General features: G+C 39.5%; 2 protein-coding genes across 2 annotated transcripts in view; both read left to right on the top strand.

Moving 5' to 3' along the window:
• The first annotated feature begins 2,112 nt into the window (after positions 1-2,112).
• LOC130930232 (gamma-crystallin N-A-like) lies at positions 2,113-8,193 on the top strand. Its single transcript, XM_057858029.1, has 4 exons — positions 2,113-2,180; positions 2,286-2,534; positions 6,733-6,878; positions 7,948-8,193. Exons 1-4 carry the CDS (start codon positions 2,160-2,162, stop codon positions 8,081-8,083), a joined length of 552 nt encoding a protein of 183 aa, XP_057714012.1. The 5' UTR covers positions 2,113-2,159; the 3' UTR covers positions 8,084-8,193.
• A 10,621-nt stretch (positions 8,194-18,814) lies between these two features.
• acvr2ba (activin A receptor type 2Ba) overlaps positions 18,815-20,820 on the top strand; it is a 32,853-nt gene continuing 30,847 nt past the window's right edge. The window contains exon 1 of the mRNA XM_057857342.1: positions 18,815-19,345. Within this exon, the coding sequence (XP_057713325.1) occupies positions 19,294-19,345 (52 nt within the window). The 5' untranslated portion in view covers positions 18,815-19,293. The remainder of the gene's footprint in view (positions 19,346-20,820) is intronic.

The following is a 20,820-nucleotide window of genomic DNA, read 5'->3' as shown; positions in this document are numbered from 1 at the left end:
TTTAACAGTTTTAGCTCTGTGGCATGATGCATTGTCATCTTGGAAAATGATAAACATATTTTCCAATTGAAGGGATAAGAAAGCTGTCGAAAATTTCAATGTAAACGTCTGCATTTATTGAAGAATTAACCACAGGCATCTCCCCAGTGGCTTTGCCTGACATGCAGCCCCATATCATCAAGGAATGAGGGAATTTTGATGTTTTCTTCAAGCAGTCATCTTTGTAAATCTCACTGGAACAGCACCAAACAAAAGTTCTAGCATCATCACCTTGTCCAATGCAGATTCTTGACTCTTGACACCTTGTCCAATGCAGATTGCTGACTCTTGACAAGGTGACAAGCTTTCTATCTGAGTTTGTTCTACATGATAAAATGTCTGAGTGAATGTTCGTTCGAGACTAGTGATTCTGCAGTATACTTTTTGCTCGGGGTTGTAGTTGTTTCCTTCTCTAGCTCTATTTATCAATTAAGTCAAGTCGACGTTGAAGGTGTAACAAAACTTTCTGTACCTTAAACATTTTGAAGGGACCAAAAGTAATTTGACAAACTAACATATTTAACTCATTCACTCTCAGCCATTTTCACCGATGCAACCCCCTTCGCAAGGCCCACAGAAAATTCTGTTCTTTTGCTATATAAACATGGAACCCACCAAAAGAAAGATTAGAATCTATTGTTTCAGCAGGAAAAAAGTTAGTTCATATCTTTTTCCATCCTTTAGGAATCAGCATTAGAAAATAGCTTAGTTTTTGCAATTTTCCAATTTCTGATGAAAAAACAGAGAAATTGAGCTTTTTCAAAAAGTATACATTTCAAACATAACTTTGACTTTAACACAGCTATTTATGCTTTTGTAACATCCCTATCATCTGAATAATTTTTTCCTTCTACAAAATAACATAAACAACAAGACAAATAGTTTTTGAGAGCAAAGTAACGATTTATTTACACATAACTAAACTATCGAACTGAGAGATGACACTGTTACGGCCGCGACAGCCGGGGTAAACTTTTCCCTCATCGCCGCCCGTCTCATCAAGATGGATTTTTTTTGTCTTTCTTTAGTGGTGACCACTGCCTCATGGCGGAGTTCACCTGGGGAACTTGCGTTCCTGTGGGGGAACTGGTTTGGCTGTGCGGGTTTCCGGCTGAGTCGCGAGACACTGAAAGGTGCGGGGGACGCGAGCGGCCGAGCACGGCGGTGCGGGCTCTGCTTGGCGAGCAGCATGGACTCAACGGCATCGTCCGCTGCACTGGTGGTCCCAGTTGTTCTGCTCAGTCGTCCAGCGCCTGGCATCCCGGGCGTCTTCCCGATTGTTCTGCTCGGTTGTCCGCCGCCTGGCATCCTAGATGTCCATTCGGCCGTCTTCCACTGGCGCCCCGACCATGCGGCCCGGCCATTCGTTCCGTTGAATCGGGTTGTGGGTCTTACTAAATGCGCTACTGCCCTCCAGTGGCCAGTTTTATTGCTTTGAAATGGATTTTCAGCATTTCGCTTTGGAGCTAAGTTGCATCAGAACCTAGAGATGTTTCTTGTGAAAAAAAAAAACGTATACTGAAACAATTAAAATAAAATGTATTTATACGTTTTTGGGAGCAAATGAGGTAAAAATCAAAATTGTTGTGTTTTGTATTTTGAAACAAAAACAGAATCTTCATAAAAAATGGATCATTAAAACATTACCGGAGAGATAGTGTAAATCACACAGAATCCAAGATGAGCTTCTTGAGTAAATAGCACAAAAATGTCTTAGTCTTAGAAACTTTGTCTTTTTGGTTCCAAGCAAATCTTTTGTCCTAATATCAGCCATTTTCAGGGGTTCCCCAAAGACAACCTGAGATTCTGTCTGATTATCTCAATTTTAAGTGAGCACAGCATGGTAGATTTTGACAATAATAATAAATCAGCCCGACAATGTTAACACCCAAACAAAGGCGCTCCAGCTGGCAGAAATGTGTAGCTCCAATAAGTCAGCTTCTGAAAATAAAAACACCCCTCTAGCTCTATTGTGAGCCAAAGTCCCATCTCAGCAGTGACACAATGTAAGAAAAAGTGTCCACGTGGCAAAATGACTAAACCTGCTATTGTTGTGCTTTTCTATATATCCCCGTAGCCAGGCAAGTGGCGGGGGTTTGGAACAGCTAGAACCGTGCAAAATGTCTCAGAGCTCAGGAAAGGTGAGTAACTAAACAGGAGTAGACCACTTAATTAGTTCAGAAAATTAGACAAAAAGATCAGAATAAAGCACTCTTTGTAAGCGCAGTCATTCCTTCCAATGGTAGATCGTGCTGTACGAAGGCAAGAGTTTCACAGGCCGCAAGTTGGAGGTCTGCAGCAGCTGCGACAACTTTCAGGAGCGCGGTCTTGTCAACCGTGTCAACTCCGTACGTGTGGAGAGCGGTGCCTTCGTGTGCTTCGACCACCCAGACTTTAAAGGCCAGCAGTACGTCCTGGAACGCGGCGAGTACCCTGAATTCCAACGCTGGAGTGCCTACAATGATCACATGGGCTCCTGTAGGCCAATCAGAATGGTAGGTGAGAAAATATTTGGTGGGCTAATAAAGACTAAGGTAAGCATGCTTGTGTGTTTGAACCTTATATGCACTCATTAAAATGCATGTGACAGCATTAAAAAAATCTTTAATAGCATTATTATGTGAATTGGATGATGACGTCGGCAGGGTCAGGATTTCATCTGATTTCGAATTCAGCCCATTGAGGGGGAAGATTCAGAAAATATGACAGAGTGGAGCAAAATGTCATGACTGTTTCAATCTCTCTACTCCAATATTTTTACAGGATATTGTTTCTAAGTATTTATCCCCAATTGCTAAATAAATGGTAACGTCATGACAAATAACAGTCTTGTGCTAAATGGAATAGAAAAATAAAAACGCATTTATTCAGTACGACAGGGCAAAATTACTGCATCACGGTCCAAACTGCCAACTTCTTCCTCTCCCGAACAGTATTTTATGCCGCTGGAGTTAGTCTGGCTTTTGTTATCTCTCTGCCTCGGCTTCGGAGAAAAGAGTGTAAAAAAAACAGGAGGCGTGACAGCTAGCCGAGATGCTAACCCGAACCGAGCAGCTTTTCCAAGTCTCATTCTCGCCTTTCGAAAACAAAAAATCACACAAAACTACCCGACTCATGTCACACACGGCGGTGGGGTTGATTGTCTTCACCGATCGGCCAGCTTCCGGCGGTGAGCAAGTTACTTTCTGTTAGTTTCTTTCTGCTGCGGCAGTGCTTGTCGCCGGGAATGAACGAAGAAAATAGCCCATTCTCGGTGGACAAACCGGCCGTCATCGGAGTGGGGGGCTTCTCGTGGCCAAGCCGAGGAAAGAACGGCAGGCACGCGAATAGAACCGAGGGGGTGGAAGTGACTATGGTGTGTGACAACCCGCCGGTCGTTGGCCGAATGGCCTTCTCGATGGACAAGGAGCATGGTCACCCACAAAATGCAAGCGACCTCCTTAAGTGCCATGATCCCAGTATTTGACATAATATTGAACACGTAGCTTACTCACTTCCTCGTCAGTCCAATGGTCCCACAGTTGTCATACTTGTTTTGTCCATTATCAGCAGTTGGGTTCTTTTTGAAACCCAAAAAGGCTAACACGCCTCTCCCTGGTGCAGCAACAAAAGCCTGCAGCACTTAAAAATAAGCAAAATAATCCACAAAATCCGACGAATCTGCAGTCGTTCTGCATACTGTAGTATTGACTGTATAACGAAGATGATTAGCTCGCTGACGTCACATTCGCATTCCTTGTCAATCCAGGAAGTCACTCATTTACATGCGTGGGAATAAAAAAAATGAATAAATACTATATCGATCGCTTCCACACACATCCAAGCGGTCCATTTCATTCAGGAGCATAAAATACCGCGTGAAATATGAAATAAACATGCTTTTTGCTGTCATAGGCTCTTTAAACTCACTGGCTGCCATTGACGGCGCTTGCCGTCCAATCCATTTTGCCCTGAAGAGGCTGGAAGCGAACGACAAATGCCGACCCAGTCAGTCAAACTGTAGTAGGTGTCTTGTCCAGTAAGAATTAATTGGACGTCCATCGTTGTCAATGAGTTAAATATTATGAAATTATAAATTAAACTACTGTGGAGTGTTATCAGAGATGGGGGGCATAACAACAGTGTGTTTCTGTTTTCATTGATTTTGTTTTGTATTTACCACAGAACTGATCTCACAAGGGGCAAAATTTGTCTTTCAGTCTGCTAAGTGGCCGTTAAGTTTAATTTCCTTAAAAAGCGTTGTATGCATTCCTGCCAGGTTTCCCTGTCCTTTTTTTGCTCTGTTTGGCATGCACACGATTTCTTCTTTTGTTTAAATCAGTAAGGTTGAGCAGTTGAATGTCATTTTAAATTTCATTATGTCATTACTGTCACTGTTTTAACTAATAACTTATCGTACGTTAAGACCACAATGTCTCACTGATTGACTTTACCTCTCTTTAGATGTCTATTGTTTAATGTCACGTCACCTACACCTAAATAACAAATCCATTATGATAAAAAGTATAAGGAAGAAAGAAAATATATTTGTGTTAAATTGTAGAGCATAAACATAAAAACTACAATAAAAAGTATTTAACCTAAAAAAAAAAAACTACCTTAGCACACTTAAAAAAAAAATATATATATATATATATACAGTGGGGAGAACAAGTATTTGATACACTGCCAATGGGTTTTCCCATTGACTGTGTATCAAATACTTGTTCTCCCCACTGTATATATATATATATATATATATATATTAGGGGTGTCAAACGATTAAATTTTTTAATCAAGTTAATTACAGCTTAAAAATTAATCGCAATTAATCGCAATTCAAACCATCTCTAAAGTATGCCATATTTTTGTGTAAATTATTGTCTGAATGGAAAGATAAGACACAAGACGGATATATACATACAACATACTGTACATAAGTGCTGTATTTGTTTATTATAACAATAAATCCACAAATGGCATTATTGACATTCTTTCTGTTTAAGTGATCCATGGATAGTAAGACCTGTAGTTCATAAAAGACAAATGTTATAGTTACAAGTTATAGTAATTTTATATTAAACCCCCTCTTCATATTTTCGTTTTAATAAAATTTGTACAATTTTCAATCAAAAGTAGAGTTAATATAATAAGAAGAAGAATTAAAATAACAATAATAAGAATTGAGTGACCAAACTCTGAGTAATGCCAATTTACTTTGCATTGTTGTGAGAATAGGGCCTCATTACTACAGACTGAAGTGCTTTTCTTTTTGTGAACATTTTTTTTTTTTTTTTTGAGAAATAGCAATATTATTTTTGTTGTGCTTTCACTAAATGATACTTCTGTTTGTTGTGAAGGAGTTGCAGAAGCGTATGCCAATAAACGGAGCAGCCCAAAGAACGCCTGTGTCCACTCGCCTTCATAAAAGGCATATCTTACCCAAAATACAACAAGAGACACATAATTGCCACTAAAAGAAAGCAAACTTATCGAAATATGTGTGGAGCACAAAGCATCAGCATAAACGTCTCAAAACTACTAATTCTCCCACTATTAGAAGGAACAACATTAGTATGGAACGGCGCTGCGCTGCCCCCAAGCGGCCAGTGGCATTCTCTTCACTCTTAATGTCCATAAACGGCCTCATTGAAATTGAAATCTGAGGCAATTGCGAGAGCGGCTCATTCAGTGCACGCGTTAATTGCGTCAATTATTTTAACGTGATTAATAAAAAATAATAATTAACGCCCGTTAACACGATAATTTTGACAGCCCTAATTTATATATATATATATATGGCAGAAAACAGACAAGACTGAAAAAGCAGTTTCTGCTCTTGCACTCCTCTTAAAAAGAAACTGCTGTATTTTAAGCTAAAACAACTGTTGTTTGATCGAACAATATGTCTATATGCTGCTATAGCAGATTCATGGCACATTAAGCCCCCGAACTATTTTAATTTGTCCGTTTTACCCTGAAAACCCCCATTTACAGACATCGCGCAATCGCTTTTGTTTCAACCCAGCCATAAAACAAAGGTAATTAATTTTATTTATTATTCAAAATGTGTGTCGTTTATTGCTTAGAATCATTCATTGATGTCTCATATTTCGTTAAAAAAAAAAAAATGACTTTAAAAAATTATTCACTCACATATTTTAAACTTTTAAACAAATTATGTCACAATGAAAAAAAAATGGCGTCTGTAAAAAAGTCACGGATATCTACCACATAACTATCGCTTAATTGTATTTTTTTTGTTACTGTCGCATTTTCTCCGAAATGATAGATGATAAATAATTGATCCAAACAAAAAAACGTTGAAAAAAACGTTTAAAAGGGTAAATATATGAAAAAGAAAATCTCGACCATTCCTTGATGTCTGCGATTTCTGCATCGCGACCCTTGTTATATTCCCATGTTTCAGCCATAAAATCCCACAAAAAAATCCAGTTGTGGCCGTTCACAGCTGTGTCTTGACACTCAGTGATACATGCTACATGGAGTTTTTTGATCGAAACAAAGTAGGTACGCGATATATATGTATATATATCTCGTTAGAATCATGGCGTCTGTAATTCTGTTTTCGTGTGCTCTCACCTCCAGATAGGGTTTCGCTGTTTAAAAAAAATAAAAAATAAAAAAAATAAAAAAAAGTTATATTATATCTAATTGCTGGTGATAGATAATTGATGTACTTCCCCTCCCCAGCATGGTGAGCACTACAGGCTGGAGTTGTTTGAAGGAGACAATTTCAGCGGCCAGCAGGTAGAACTGAATGAAGACTGTCCCTTGCTGCAATCCAAAGGCCTTACAAAGAGCTGCATCAAGTCCCTCAAGGTCTACGGAGATGGAGCGTACGTATAAAGTGTCCGTTTTACAACTACAATGTGAAATTCATTGGATGGACGTGACTCCGCCATCTAAGGTGACAAGGTGCCTTAGGTGAAAGTGTAGTTGCTAGCCAATACTTATATTTTTTGAATATTCTATATTTTGTTAGTATTGTATTTGCACAACTTAAATTGCGTACAGTTTAAAGCCAAAACACTATTCGAAATTTCGAATGCTAATATTTCTTAATGAAAATGAATAGCAAAATATCCTTCCTGCACTTTTTGCATTTCATATAGTAGCACAAGTACATTCATATCATTTTCATGAAGAAATAGCCATAGAATTCTCAACACTATTTACCTCTTGGGCTTCAAGACCACTTGATAGCGCTTGAACAAATGAACCATCATGCTTCATTGCTTCAAGAAGCTTCATTTGGCCATCAGTGCTCAATGTCATTTCTCACTTCCCATGGACGAGAAAGAAAACCTCTGCTGCCACCTACTGTCAACACTGTTGTCATACAACATGCCTCCCAGCATGCAACACGGCAATGTAAATTAATATTCAAAGTTCATGTTCTGTGGTAATTATTTCTCCAGTTAGTGTTCCAGTTGATTCATTAATTGCTAGCTTTGCTATTTAGTTTTTTTGTTACGTGATATTTTTTGTTTGACTCTGAAACCGTGAATTTGAATGACCTATGATTTTATCAAATCCCATTGTCATTGTTCATTTAGAGTTCAGCTTACATACTGTAAGTGCAAACTGTTCCTCCCTGCCCTGTGAGTCCCACGAAATAGCAAGTTGGAAACCGCAAATATTTTGTATTTGTAGCCTATAGAAATGTACTCGATATGTTGGAATACTCTCAGGAAGCGTAGCATGAGTATTTCTTCAACATAAAGCAATTTGGCGCCCTCTCCACTAGACAACGCCTTAGGCAACTGCCTACCTCGCCTATGCCCGTATGTGGGCACCTATGCCCCTGTGCCCTGGATGGAAGCAGGATTTGCTGAACTGAAAACATGTGTTCAGGTCATACATTGTAGCCTTAAAAAATCAGCTAAACTCGATCTTCATTTGCAGCTGGGTGTTGTACGAGGAGCCCAACTACCGTGGTCGCATGTACGTGGTGGAACGAGGAAATTATGGCGGCCACACTGAGTGGCAGGCAGACAATCCCAAGATCCAGTCTGTTCGTAGGGTTGCCAACTACTTCTAAGATGGCGCTCAGAATCCCTTCACGAAAGTTTGGCAGGAAAGCAGTAAAGGCTGAAGACATGTACGACAACTTGCCGCTTCACTTTTGTACCGCCTTATTCAAAGCCACAAATAAAGTCAATTTATCTTATGACTCATATCATATTTATAAATTGGGGAGTGTTTTGAAAGCAAAACCAAATATTTTGCAATAACTCATTGACTGCTATTAATGGCCATAGACATCAAATCCATTTTAAATATAGGTGAGGCAGGGAGAAAATGCCCTTTTAACGACCAAATGTGATGTAATTTCATAAAATGCCAAATAGGATCACAATTAAAATAGTTAAACATTGTCCAACAAATAAAGCATGAAAAAATAATTTATATGTTGTATATTTGACAAAATAATCGCGTTTCCGAAGTTCGAGCCTGATAGGGGACGAACCCTGTCCAACAAATAAAGCATGAAAAAATAATTTATATGTTGTATATTTGACAAAATAATCGCGTTTCCGAAGTTCGAGCCTGAAAGGGGACGAACCCGGAAGTGACACGTCACACCGAGAACAGCGATGACAGCGCTCCATACGGCCGCCATACAAAGCCCTTCAAACAATGATTCAAACAGCGATATAAGCGACAGATCGAGCGCAGGTGAGGAGATCCAAGTTTTTGAAGAGTTGGAGGAAGAGGAGGAGGTTGGAATTTTATGTTGGACCATACATGTATTTGCCAGACGCTAATCAGGATGCAAACAATGTGCCCAGACTATCTGACATGGAATGGAGACAAAACCCATCGAGATTACAAGATTGGTAAGATATAGGCTGTTTTTTTTTTTTATGATTTGAGGCATGTCACGTAAATAAACCACCTACTATTGCCTGGGATAAAAGTTTTGACAAATCCCTGATCATGTTGTGGAATGAGCGGTGGAGGCTAGCAACGTTAGCTTTTGTTTGCATGGCATGTTTCAGCGAATACTTCCACCTTCGGACCCTCTGACGGGGGCGGAGGGTGTTCACTGAGGCATGTCAGGTGGATAAACCACCTACTATTGTCTGGGATAAAAGAAAAGTTTTGACGAATTTATAAGTGTAGGCAGGGGCGCTGCCAGGGATTTTGGGCCCCAAGAAAAGATATCACTTTGGGCTCCACCACCAGTGCCGGGACACACATATACATTTAGAATATCAATACGTAATTTCCTGCATTCTGGTGAATCTTTACAACCTAATTTGTGCATTTTCTGCATTAATTTAAGATGAAAATATACAGTATTTATGTAAGCATACAGCTTATAGAGCAATAATGAATAGACTGATATCATCTATAAGAAATGTACTGAAGGCCATCTTTTACAATCTAAATGTATGTTTATTAGAAATATTCTCAAAGAAAATACCATAATGGATGACTTAGAATAAATGTTTTGTTTTAACTATACTACAGTATACAGTGCAGTATACAGTATACAACTGCTTTAGTATGATGAGATCGCTAAGGGTTTGCCTGCTGTACTGATTAAATGTAAGCTAAAAGTGGAGCAAACACTAGCTAGCAAACAGTTACAGTATTTCATTATGGAGTAGGCTTAGCCTCATCTGGAAACTCGCGATCTCCACTATAGGCTACAGCTCCGAAGCGAGGTCCCTTGTTAACAAACTAAATTCAAATGATGACAAAGTAAATTCAATAAATTGTTGACAAACTGGATTCAAGCCAATTTAAAAAAAGAAAATTTCCACACCAACTTTCAACATCTGTAGGATACCAAAAAATGCTTTCATGATTTGGAATTCATGTTTTCCAATAGGTGAATGTCGCTCATTGAGGCCGGGAAAATCCCATATTTCTTACGGAGTGAGCTGGGACCTTGTTTCAGAGCTAAAATAACAGATTAATTTTCAGCACTACACTGACACAAGACACCAACCTTCCTTTGTGAAGTACTTTGTCACATCCTGTCCATCTCTTGTTTTGCTTTCTTTTCTTTCCTCTTTTGAAAGCCCGGTTTTTGTTTTGAAAACATTTCTGCTGTTAATGCGTGCCGTTGCTCACGGTCTGATCGAAGGAAGGGCGGACCAAACCATTTAATGAAAATACGGGGGGTGGGGTGGGGGGTAATGGCTGGCAATACATATGCTCTCTGGGTGTTTCCTTTTTGCCAGAAACAAAAAAAGAAAAAGAAACCCTTCGTTTTATTCCTATTAAAATTATAATGATTAATATTTTAATTTGCAAACGATTACCTAATGTTCTCATTTTCTTTGTGGGCCCCCATCAGGGCATGGGCCCTTAGAATCAGTCTCACTTTTCACCTCTATATGGCGCCCCTGAGTGTAGGCAAAATGAACTCAATACAACTATGATCGGGGATTGCCACGAGTTTGCTTCTGCTGTTTATTCCACAACACGATCGGGATTTTGCCTCGAGTTACCTTTCGGCTAGCGTCGCTACCTTCTGCTGTTCATTCCACAACAGTTGGCAGCTCTGCTTTGACAAAGTCATCAGTCATCAATCCATCATCTATCCTGATCAAAAGCAGGCCAGTTGAGGAAGCAGGCATCTTCGAAATGTTTGTAGCAGAGAACACTACTCGATGATGGCGTGAAATTCATCCGTTTCGTGCGAACGAAAGATGTCCATTTACGTGCCCTGCTATCTTTTGGCCACTCATACAACTTTTCTTTAAATTGAAAACAATACATTGCCACACACCGCCGTGGCATCTTACCGAGAAGCAATGCAACAATACTGTTCTATGGCGGGCTTCCCTCGCAGTTCTCGGTGTGACGTCATTTCCGAAGATTGTCGAAGAAAAGCATTTTCGTTGTCAAGGGCGTTGCTATGGGTTAAACAAAGAATCTGGAAGGGTTGTGTTAAAAAATAACGAAAATATGCTTAGTTATAATTGTTTAGCCACTGATATTATTCAAAAACATGGTTGGCCAACCTTACTTCACATTTGGTCTTTGTTTGTTCTGTTTATGATTAAAGGTACATCATGTTTAAAATGTATCATATTTCTCCCGAAAAGGAAACTGGACGAATCCTCGTACGTGTATATGAACGGATAAACACTATAATCCTACTAAAAAAACATGATGAAGAGAAAAAAATTCAAAAGGCGACATGAATTCCCTGCTGTCGTGCCCTAGAGTCGACGTTACAAGGCCTCCATAAAACAAAACACTACAAATATTGCTCCATTGCAGTGAGCTTTACCTCCCTCAGGGAGTTGTGCTACCCCCTGGTGGCGTTGATTAATGTTCAGCAAAACATTGAATCACAATTTGAGCAGTTGGAATGGATTTGACGTCTATCGCCGTCAATGGCACTGAGACATGATAGTTCACTGCAAGGGCGCAGGTTTGATCTCAACATTAGTAGGGACGCTATAACAGCATAACCTGCATGCACACTTTTTGCTGGGGCTGGGACATTAATAAGACCAAACAGATTGGGTGAATTACTCAAAAATAGCTGGCTCCTACGTGAAAATGAATAAAAAGTTAAAATTATTTTCATGGGAGAAAGTCATTTTTCAAAATGTTTGCTTCATATATAGGAAATTTACAGTGGTTGTGTTTTTGTGTGGTTTTTATTGGGGGGTGGGCGGGGGCGGATTTGGATTTTAAAATGGATAGGCCGCAAATAAAAATACTTCTAAAAATGACACATTATAATTAATGAATAAATGCATAAAATGCCAGTTGAATTAACGTTGAAGGAATCTGACCTTTTAGCTAGATTGCCGGAATCACGCCAGCTGAACCGCCAGACCCGCGGTGGTGCAGCTCCAGCGACCCGGGCCGGCGAAAATCCGACAAGCCGGCCAAAAAGCCTAACTCCGCGCGTTCACCTTAGTCTTAACCCCTTGTACTAACTCCATTTTGAATGCTGGAAAAAGGCTTTGAAACACAAGTTGACAATTTATTCTGAGTCAACAGCAATCATACAGCACAGAAGGACCCAGGCGAGGATCCAAGGTCACCATATCACAAGTCAACAAAAGGTTCCCAAGAAAAATGGCAACGATTAGTTAAACATTCAGTCTTTTGAAGGCTCTCGCGGCGCGGGCCGTGGGCAGGAAGAAGGGTGTGTTTGGGCGTTGTTCAAGATTATTGTCTGTTTGTGGATTGGACAGGAGGATACGGGAGTTACTGTTGTCAGGGAAACGATGGTTGTGGATTTTGCCACCTCACTGTCAAAGGGGCTCTTGGAGTCTTGTCAGTCGTGTTATCAGTTGGATATCGGGCGTTCTCCGGTGTTCCTTGTGTTGGGACAGGGCGTCCGGCCATTTTTCCGGGAGAACTGATTGCGAGAGTTGGTGGTACAGACGTGGGCTTGTCAGTGTCAATCTTGCTCAGTCAGTTGCATGACTCACATGTTGGGCTTCCGTGATAAGAAGGCGTCATGTATCTTTTATACCCTATATTCTGCTTGTTTTCCTTAAACTATGGTGTAAGTGCTATTTATTTTATATTGGGTGTGTTTGAGTAATACAAACAGTAAATACGAGAAACGATACTATTCCCTGATTGGTTATATTAAGTGTGTTAGAAGAAAGCAAACAGTTAGACGGTGCCTACAAGAAAAGGTACTATCTCCTTAAATGTTAACAGTAGATAACATAGAGGAAGACACCTCTCTAAGCAGCTTTCAACTGAAGGTAGCAAGTTCACACAGTTTAATGTTATGCTAACCCCGATGTATTTCGGACTTTCAGTAGCGTGTTCCCCACTTCCACAACATTGACGTATTTTTAAATTATTTACAGTGGCTGCTGCTGCTGGCCGGGAAAAAAAAAAAAAAACTTATAATACCCTCCTCTTCAAAGGGGGTGGAGGAGGCGGCATGTTGACATGTATTTCTGTCGGGATTGTGTGAATGTGGGGGTTTTAGTCATCGGCCAATCAAAAGTGCGTTTGAGGGGTGAAAAAATTTGACTGGCACATTCAGCAAGTGAAAAGGGGTAAATGTAAGTCGGAACATTATGAAAGTCATTCACTGGGTTAATTCGAGGTTTACAACATATGGGAAGACAATGTAAATTACCTATATAACTGAACTCGTTATATAATGCAAATAAGCTTGCTTAAAAGTTGGCGGGGACAATTTGAGCCTCCTGAAAAGTTGGTACTGTTATGTCCCTATGCAAACCAATGCCCTTAGTTCACTGCCAATTCTCCCATTTCAAATTTATTGAAACGTCTATTGCTACCAATAGCAGAGAATGGTTGATAAGGGTTTTACTTTCATGTCCTGTTTTGGCAAGAAACTGTTGAAATTGATAACAATTTTCATATTTCATATGGTCGAATAGGGAAATGTAGTGGTATAGAATGCTGATGTAATTCTTCTATTTGATCTCCTTAGATCACCCCCATTTCCAGGCTCGATTCTCCTATTGATCGGACTAATTCACGTCCCGCTACATGAGCGATGAAATCATGTTATCTTGGAGGTCAATTTCCCGGGCTGGTGGTTGCGTATTTTTTGCGTAACTCTCCATCATTCGTTCTGACCCTGCCGGCAATAATTTCCCCTCTCAGATCAAACTTTGAACTTTCAATGAGCTCTCCTCGTCTCATTGAGTTACAGGCCATCTCGACCAGGAAGCCCTATTTGTCTTGAGTTACATGCACTAGTTAAAGGGTTATTACCTACTGTACAGATAACCTGATTTTTCCCCATTTGCTGCATGAGTTGCCTCTTTGAGTGTGTGACCCAAGATTCATCAATGACATTGATAATAATGTTATCCTCATGCTATTGATTAAAAATGGCATCTTGCTCTAAAGCATAATTCATCATTACTAATATGATTATAAATCACACATTGCAGAGACTCGAAAGTCGAAAGGATGGGTCTCCCCTAGTGTAGTGCTTTAGGTAAAATGTAATTTATTGTGTTAATAGAAATGGTCAATATTGCATGGTTTTCCAAAGAATCGATTTGTATCGTCATAAGAGTAATTATTTTCACCCCGACTGAAAACAACAGGGTGGGTGGTAACGCGATACTATGTTACATTTACTTGAGTAACTTTTTTAGAAAAATGTACTTCTAAGAGTAGTTTTACTAAGCCATTCTTTATACTTTTACTTGAGTAGATTTGCAAAGAAGAAACGATACTTATACTCCATTACTTTGGGCTGCACTAGTCATTACATTTTTTCACTTTATTCTACATATTAGTTTTTACTTCTTTTTTTTTTTTTTGCCAGAGATGCGGACTACCAGTTTCACCAACGAAACCTCGCAATATTAATCACATGACTACATTAAACCAATCAGACTCAACTTGCAAGTTCCATGATCACGCAGGCCTGTTCAATAACCCTGTGTCTTTAAAAACCAGCAATATGATCCTTTTAGTTTCATGATTGGAAATGTTTTCTCCACTAGAGGGCCCTCGTGCTCTATGGATGAATAATGCTTCATTCCTGCATTTTTTTCTCAATTCAATGATTTTAATACGGTTTTAAAATAGGTTATAGTCTTCTTCAAAGTATAATAATAACAGTTCATATAGATAACTTTGTGCTGAGAAAAAAAAATTACCATTTCTTAGAAAAAAAAAACTCAAACATCGTAAGCAGTTACGCACAGTGTTACACTTACTTGAATATTCTTTTCACCAAATACTTTTTTACTTGTAGTTGAGTACATTTTTTGCTACTCTAACCAACTGTGGTGGTGGTGGGGTCACTATAAATCGGTGGGATTTACTTCTTTCTTCATGGTAATTGATGTTGGTTTGCATATTCAGCGAACCCTCGTTCTTCGCGGTTAATAGGGACCAGTACCCGCCGCGATAAGTGAAAAACCGCAAAGTAGCGCAACACCCCCACCATCCAATTTGTGGGTGTGTGTGTTGAATGTATTTATTCAGATTTACCATCGGAAAGATCGATCTATCTATCTATCTATCTATCTATCTATCTATCTATCTATCTATCTATCTATCTATCTATCTATCTATCTATCTATCTATCTATCTATCTATCTATCTATCTATCTATCTATCTATCTATCTATCTATCTATCTATCTATCTATCTATCTATCTATCTATCTATCTATCTATCTGTATATATATATATATATATATATACACACACATACAGTAGATATGAGTAAACCTCAACCATGAGAGACAGAATGTGGAAAAAACAGAAAATCACATTGTTTGATTTTTAAGGAATTTATTTCCAAATTAGAGTGGAAAATAAGTATTTGGTCACCTACAAACAAGCAAGATTTCTGGCTGTCAAAGAGGTCGAACTTCTTCTAACGAGGCTCCACTCGTTACCTGTATCAATGGCACCTGTTTTAACTCATTATCGGTATAAAAGACACCTGTCCACAACTTCAGTCAGTCACAATCCAAACTCCACTATGGCCAAGACCAAAGAGCTATCGAAAGACAACAGAGACAAAAATGTAGAAAGAAGGTAAAGAAGGTAAGTAATCGTATTTATTGGAAATGTCTGTCATTTTTAGCTTACAATCATTAATTGATGTCTAATATTTAGTAAAAAAAAAAAAAACGACTTAAAAAAATTATTCACTCAAATATTTTAAACAAATTACGTCACAATGAAAAAATTAGCATCTGTAAATTAGTCACTGATATCTATAATGAATTGGGCTTTGTGCACAGTCATTGCAGCCTTAGAGTTAACTAAGACACTATTATAGTGGAAGATTTTGGTAGCAACTTGTTGGTTCCTTTTTTTTTTTCTTCTCGATGTTGACACCTTTTTAAAACGATATCTCGATTCTTGGCAGGAGCATACCGATAACCTTTTGGGATCCAAAGTATCACGATATATCAACATTTCGATATTTTGTCACACCCCTAGTCTTAACCTTCACCGAACCCCTAAAACCGACTCACCGAACCCAGGTTAAGAACATAAGCAGATTTTCAGGGCGGGCCAAGGGGGCCAGCCCCCCCCCCCCCCCCCCCCTTGAACAAAACGTGTTACATGTAATTGACTTCCCTATAGAGTATATGATTTTAAAATTAAAAATTCCCTGTAAAATATTGTCTATAAAAGTTGTAAAGCAATAAAACAAACAACAAAAATGAATTAAATGAACAAAAAGATATTTTTATAATGGGTCAAAATTATTTTTCGAACAGATCATGTGACTAGCACGTTAGACGGTCATTTGCTTTGCTTAGCCAAAACAACCCGAGGACCGAAGAGGCAAGATGAATATACGTGTTTTTTTTTTTTTCAAACCTAAGCTTTCAACAGCAACAACAACTACTGAGCAAGAACCAAGGATTGAAAATGTGGACAATGAAACGCTAGAGACCACCGACAAAATGGTGAGCGGAGTTTCAATTTGCCTAACTAAAGACGCTAATTTTACAACAGAGCCACCATTGGTACCTTGCCAATGTAGTTACCCCCGTCAAAAATTGTATCCCCTGGCCGCGGGAGCGTATACACACACATTAGTTATGAATTATGTCGACTTAAACAATTAATTGAAACCAGAATAGAACCAGTTATATACAGTATTTTGGACATCGACGTTTATTAAACTGGAGAAGCTCCGTACAGGACTTGAATTACGGTAATAACAGTTATAGGTCATCTGACGAGTAAAACTGTGAAACATGGCCTTTTTTACGTTCAGTATGTATGCTATGTTATACGACTGAAAAAAAAAAAATTCATGGATGTGCCATGTTGTAAAACCTTGTGGACAAATACAAGTACATCACCAAAACACGGAAATCAAGCAAATCAGTGCAGCGCAGTGGCTCCGCCCAGGGGATACAATTTTTTACCGGGGTAACTACATTGGCACGACACCGGCGGGCGTACCATATCCAATGGATGACGATCTTGGCGAAAAGTATAGCCTAAGTAGCTTGATTTGGAATTCCCCACAAGAATGATGGGAAACAAAAAACCCTCATTTTCAACTTATTATTATACACATTTTTGTATGTTAATTTTATTGCTGACACTGCATTTCGGGGTCATCAACATGTTGTGGCCCACTGCCCCAAAAGTCAAACTCCGGCTATGGTAAAGAACCACTGGTCTAGGGTTAAAAAAAAAAAAAAAAAAGGCATATTAAAGGGTATTAAAACACTAAGGGGCTGTGAGATATCAATAGAACGGTTATGTGGCAAGATAACGAATATTAATAAAGTTAACAAAAAAATAAATCGTATTCATGAGCAATTATCGAAAATAGATCGAAGATTACGAACATTCCCGAAAGTATTCCGGAAACAGCGGAATGGGGCGGAGACGTCATAACGAGGAAACGAAATGTCGAGGCAGGTGCAATCGTTGTTTATCGACGAGAGAAAGTTGCGTTCGTGTTTTATCAAAAAATCGCTAAAATGGTTCAAACCTGTCATGCTATGTGGTCTACAAATAACCATTTGTCGCAATGTAGTACCTATGAGTTCCTGAACGCGAGAAAAAGAGCTGGACTACGCAGACAATGAGTAAAGTTCGTCCGTGCTAAGAGGGCTAATGTTGCAGACCCAGCCTCCGGCACGGTTTTGTGTGGTGCACATTTTACACCTGAAAGCTATTCGAACAATGGACAAATGAAATCAAGTTTTGCTAAGAAATTGCTGATGAAAGCAGCCACCATACATGCGCAGCCACCTAAATGTCCCGAGATATCAAGAAAGAGGACGACTGGCTCTGATGAGACCACCCCAGGCTAACCAAAGGAGAGGAGCAGCCAAGCTCGAAATGCCCAGAGTGAGTACTCTTTTATAATAAAAACATATCACGCATTGAATATAGGAGTTGACACATGTATAAATTATCGCTCGTAAAATATATAGAACAAATCCTCGAATCCCATTCATATTTGAGTCTGTTGGCAGAGTGAAAACCTATGATAGCACAATAAATGATAATTATTCTATACATTACATTATTTTGCGGTCACGGTTTATCAGCTTCACAAAATGAAATGCAAAACACATCATCCGGTGTTTCCCACACGATGTTGCCGGTGTTTCATCAGTGTGATTGCTCCTCTCAATGATCCTTTCATTAGGCTGCATTGGCTTTCGTTTGGGCTCAAATTGATAACCCAAAACACCAAAGAAAGGTTCATAACTCTCCTCGTCACCATTAGAAGAATGTTCGTTACGTCGGATTCGTCGCTGCAACTAGAAACAAAATTTTCCGCTATCATCGCAGCCATTCAGTACTAAGCCGGTTGTTTCCTTGTAGTGACGTCACGCACACAATATGCTAGATTTCCGGGATCTCGTGGGCGGGTCCTTTTAGCTTGACAATCGATCCAAATTTCTATCATTTTCTTGGTGTTGCGATGTGTGTAATTACACGAAGTGGCATGATATGAATCCAAAAGGCATGCGTTTATGGATAAATGATGGAATATTAGCATTTCCCCAGGTGTTGTCATACCCTTTAATAATTCGACCATGAATGTATTTTCTATTCTATATAGTATTTAATGTTTAAAAGCAGGAATTTAACAAAGCAAATAAATAAATAATCTAAGAAAATTGCGCAATTTTATCCCAGTAATCCAAGGACAACGAGCGAGTGCTTAAAAACCTTAATCCTCGGGGGGCTTCCACGTCCAAATCCCCTTCGGTGGTCGTCAGAAAACACCCTGCCGTCACGCTATAACAATGATAATAAACAAAAGTCATTTAATGTAGGTGTGAAACGAAGGCGTCTTTAGGTGAATATGCAGGAGTGGTGTTGAGGTCACTTCGGCTGTGGCTGCCTGAATTCCCCCCTTTGTGTTTACACATCCGGGTTTTCCCAGCTCGCAGCCCCCGCTCCCCATTTCGAAGCCATTTTGGACACACATCACACAGTAACATGCACGTAAACCCCGGGCGACCTCGCGACGCACGCCAACCGCAAAGCTCTCGACTCTCGCTCACCGCCAGAAAGAACGACAAACATTCGTCTTGTTCTTGCGCCTTCTTTTTTTTCTAAAATCATGCGGGAATAAGCAAGCCAGCCGGCGGCCCGACTAATCTACCCCCTCCGTCTTTTCTTCTCTGTGGTGGTGGTGGTGGTTGGTGGTGTGGCGGCGGCGGTGCATACGAGCCGCGGAAGGCTTTAGCTAGGAGGGGGGCCCTGCGGTCGCTTTGACTACGCCGTGGCTAAGGAGTGGATGTGCGGGACGGAACCAAAACGGCGGACCTCCGTGGTGGAGCTTTTTAAGGACAGAACATGTCTTTCTCATGGCTGACTTGTTCACTTCTGCTGGGAACTTTATGCGCAGGTAAGCGGCCGCGCTGGGCTAGCTTCCAGCATAGATATTGTCGCCTATTCCAGTGGTTATTTAAACTTTCTTCACAATTTTGTAGCGTGTAATCCACCGTCCGCGTGTCTTTTCTCTACTTTTTTTTTTTCGTTTGTCAAATGTTGGGATTGAAAATGTTTATTTTAAAAATGCCCGAAAGTGCGGATTATCACAAAAGGTGCTACGTGCTAAAACTGTTGCGTTCAATGCCTTTTGTGAGCCCAGGGCAGGAATAGAAGCAGCAGCTGCAGCAACATCCCGAAACCTTATATGCTTCAGAACAGTCTTACTCAACAACAACAACACAAAAAGGAAAAACTATTTTGTTTAAAGCACATTTAAAAGCAAATCAATATATTTGAACAGACAATAGATTGACAAAGTGAAATTTCACAAGGGTGCTCAGTTTGTCCTCCCCCACAGCTTTCAATAATGTGACTCCACAACGTGGGCTTGCTCTCTGACCTTCTTTATTATTTTGGAACATACGGCCTCCCCTCAAACCCCCCTCTAACCTCCTCCTCCTCCCGTTTAGAATGACAATAAAATGTCTCCACAGCTGCCCCCCTTAAATATATGCGTCTGCCTCGGTCTGTATGTATGTATGTATGTATAATTCTGTGCCACACAGCCATTTTCCTTCTTATGCTTTATAGATTAATGTTACAGTAAGCCGCTTCCTCCAGAATCCATGTTGTTGTGGGTTAAAGCCTCCCTAAGTGACAGAAGGAAGCAGGGCGGGAGGTAAGGGGGGTGCTGTAGTAAAAGTACTGCATCACGTGACCAACAATATGAGAAAGAGAGAGCATCAATATGTGTGGTTTGGTTAAACTTGATTTCTTTAAACGTAATATTGTGAAATATTATATTCCATTCTATCCAGCTGGACATCTCAATGTGTTTGTAGTTGGGGCCAAATTGGGGGAGGGGCAGTCTCCTATATGAAGGGGGTTTAAAGGGACAGGCACTATTTTTTGTACCTGTTACAACGTGAGTCTACGTGTGATTTTAAATTCTCATTTTAGGTGGGAATAACCGTGGACGTATTTCATGAAACAATTTTTTTCGACTACTGAATTTGATTTTTAAACATCCAATCAAACACATATTTGCGTGTTTTTGATTTGACAGCTCGCAAATAGGCATGTGCCAGTATGATATTCTGAAGGTATGATAACCTTAAGACAAAATATCACGGTATTGCAATTACAGCTCTAAAATGTTTTTTTTTTTCATTAAACATGATTTTTATTTTTCAAACATATTAGGAAATTGGAACATAAGTATACTGTTAAGTTAAAAAAAAATTGAAATAAAATCAAAATAAATGCAGTCCTTTAGGTGAGCCTAAACCCACAGCCACATGTCAACATTATTATGATTAGAACAAAAATATTTGAATTGTTTTCCATAAAAAGCACGTGTGTATGACTCGTATCATGTTTGCATTATAC

This window comes from Corythoichthys intestinalis, chromosome 14 (assembly GCF_030265065.1).
Source record: "Corythoichthys intestinalis isolate RoL2023-P3 chromosome 14, ASM3026506v1, whole genome shotgun sequence".
NCBI classification, from domain to species: domain Eukaryota; kingdom Metazoa; phylum Chordata; class Actinopteri; order Syngnathiformes; family Syngnathidae; genus Corythoichthys; species Corythoichthys intestinalis.
This window is presented reverse-complemented; position numbering and strand designations above follow the sequence as displayed.

What these genes read in the sequence shown, in the direction of transcription:
- LOC130930232 (XM_057858029.1), top strand. Translation starts at nt 2,160, where the DNA reads ATGTCTCAGAGCTCAGGAAAG. An exon ending in TGTCTCAGAGCTCAGGAAAG is followed by an intron (nt 2,181 to 2,285) that starts GTGAGTAACTAA and finishes TTCCAATGGTAG; the next exon opens with ATCGTGCTGTACGAAGGCAA. An exon ending in CCTGTAGGCCAATCAGAATG is followed by an intron (nt 2,535 to 6,732) that starts GTAGGTGAGAAA and finishes TCCCCTCCCCAG; the next exon opens with CATGGTGAGCACTACAGGCT.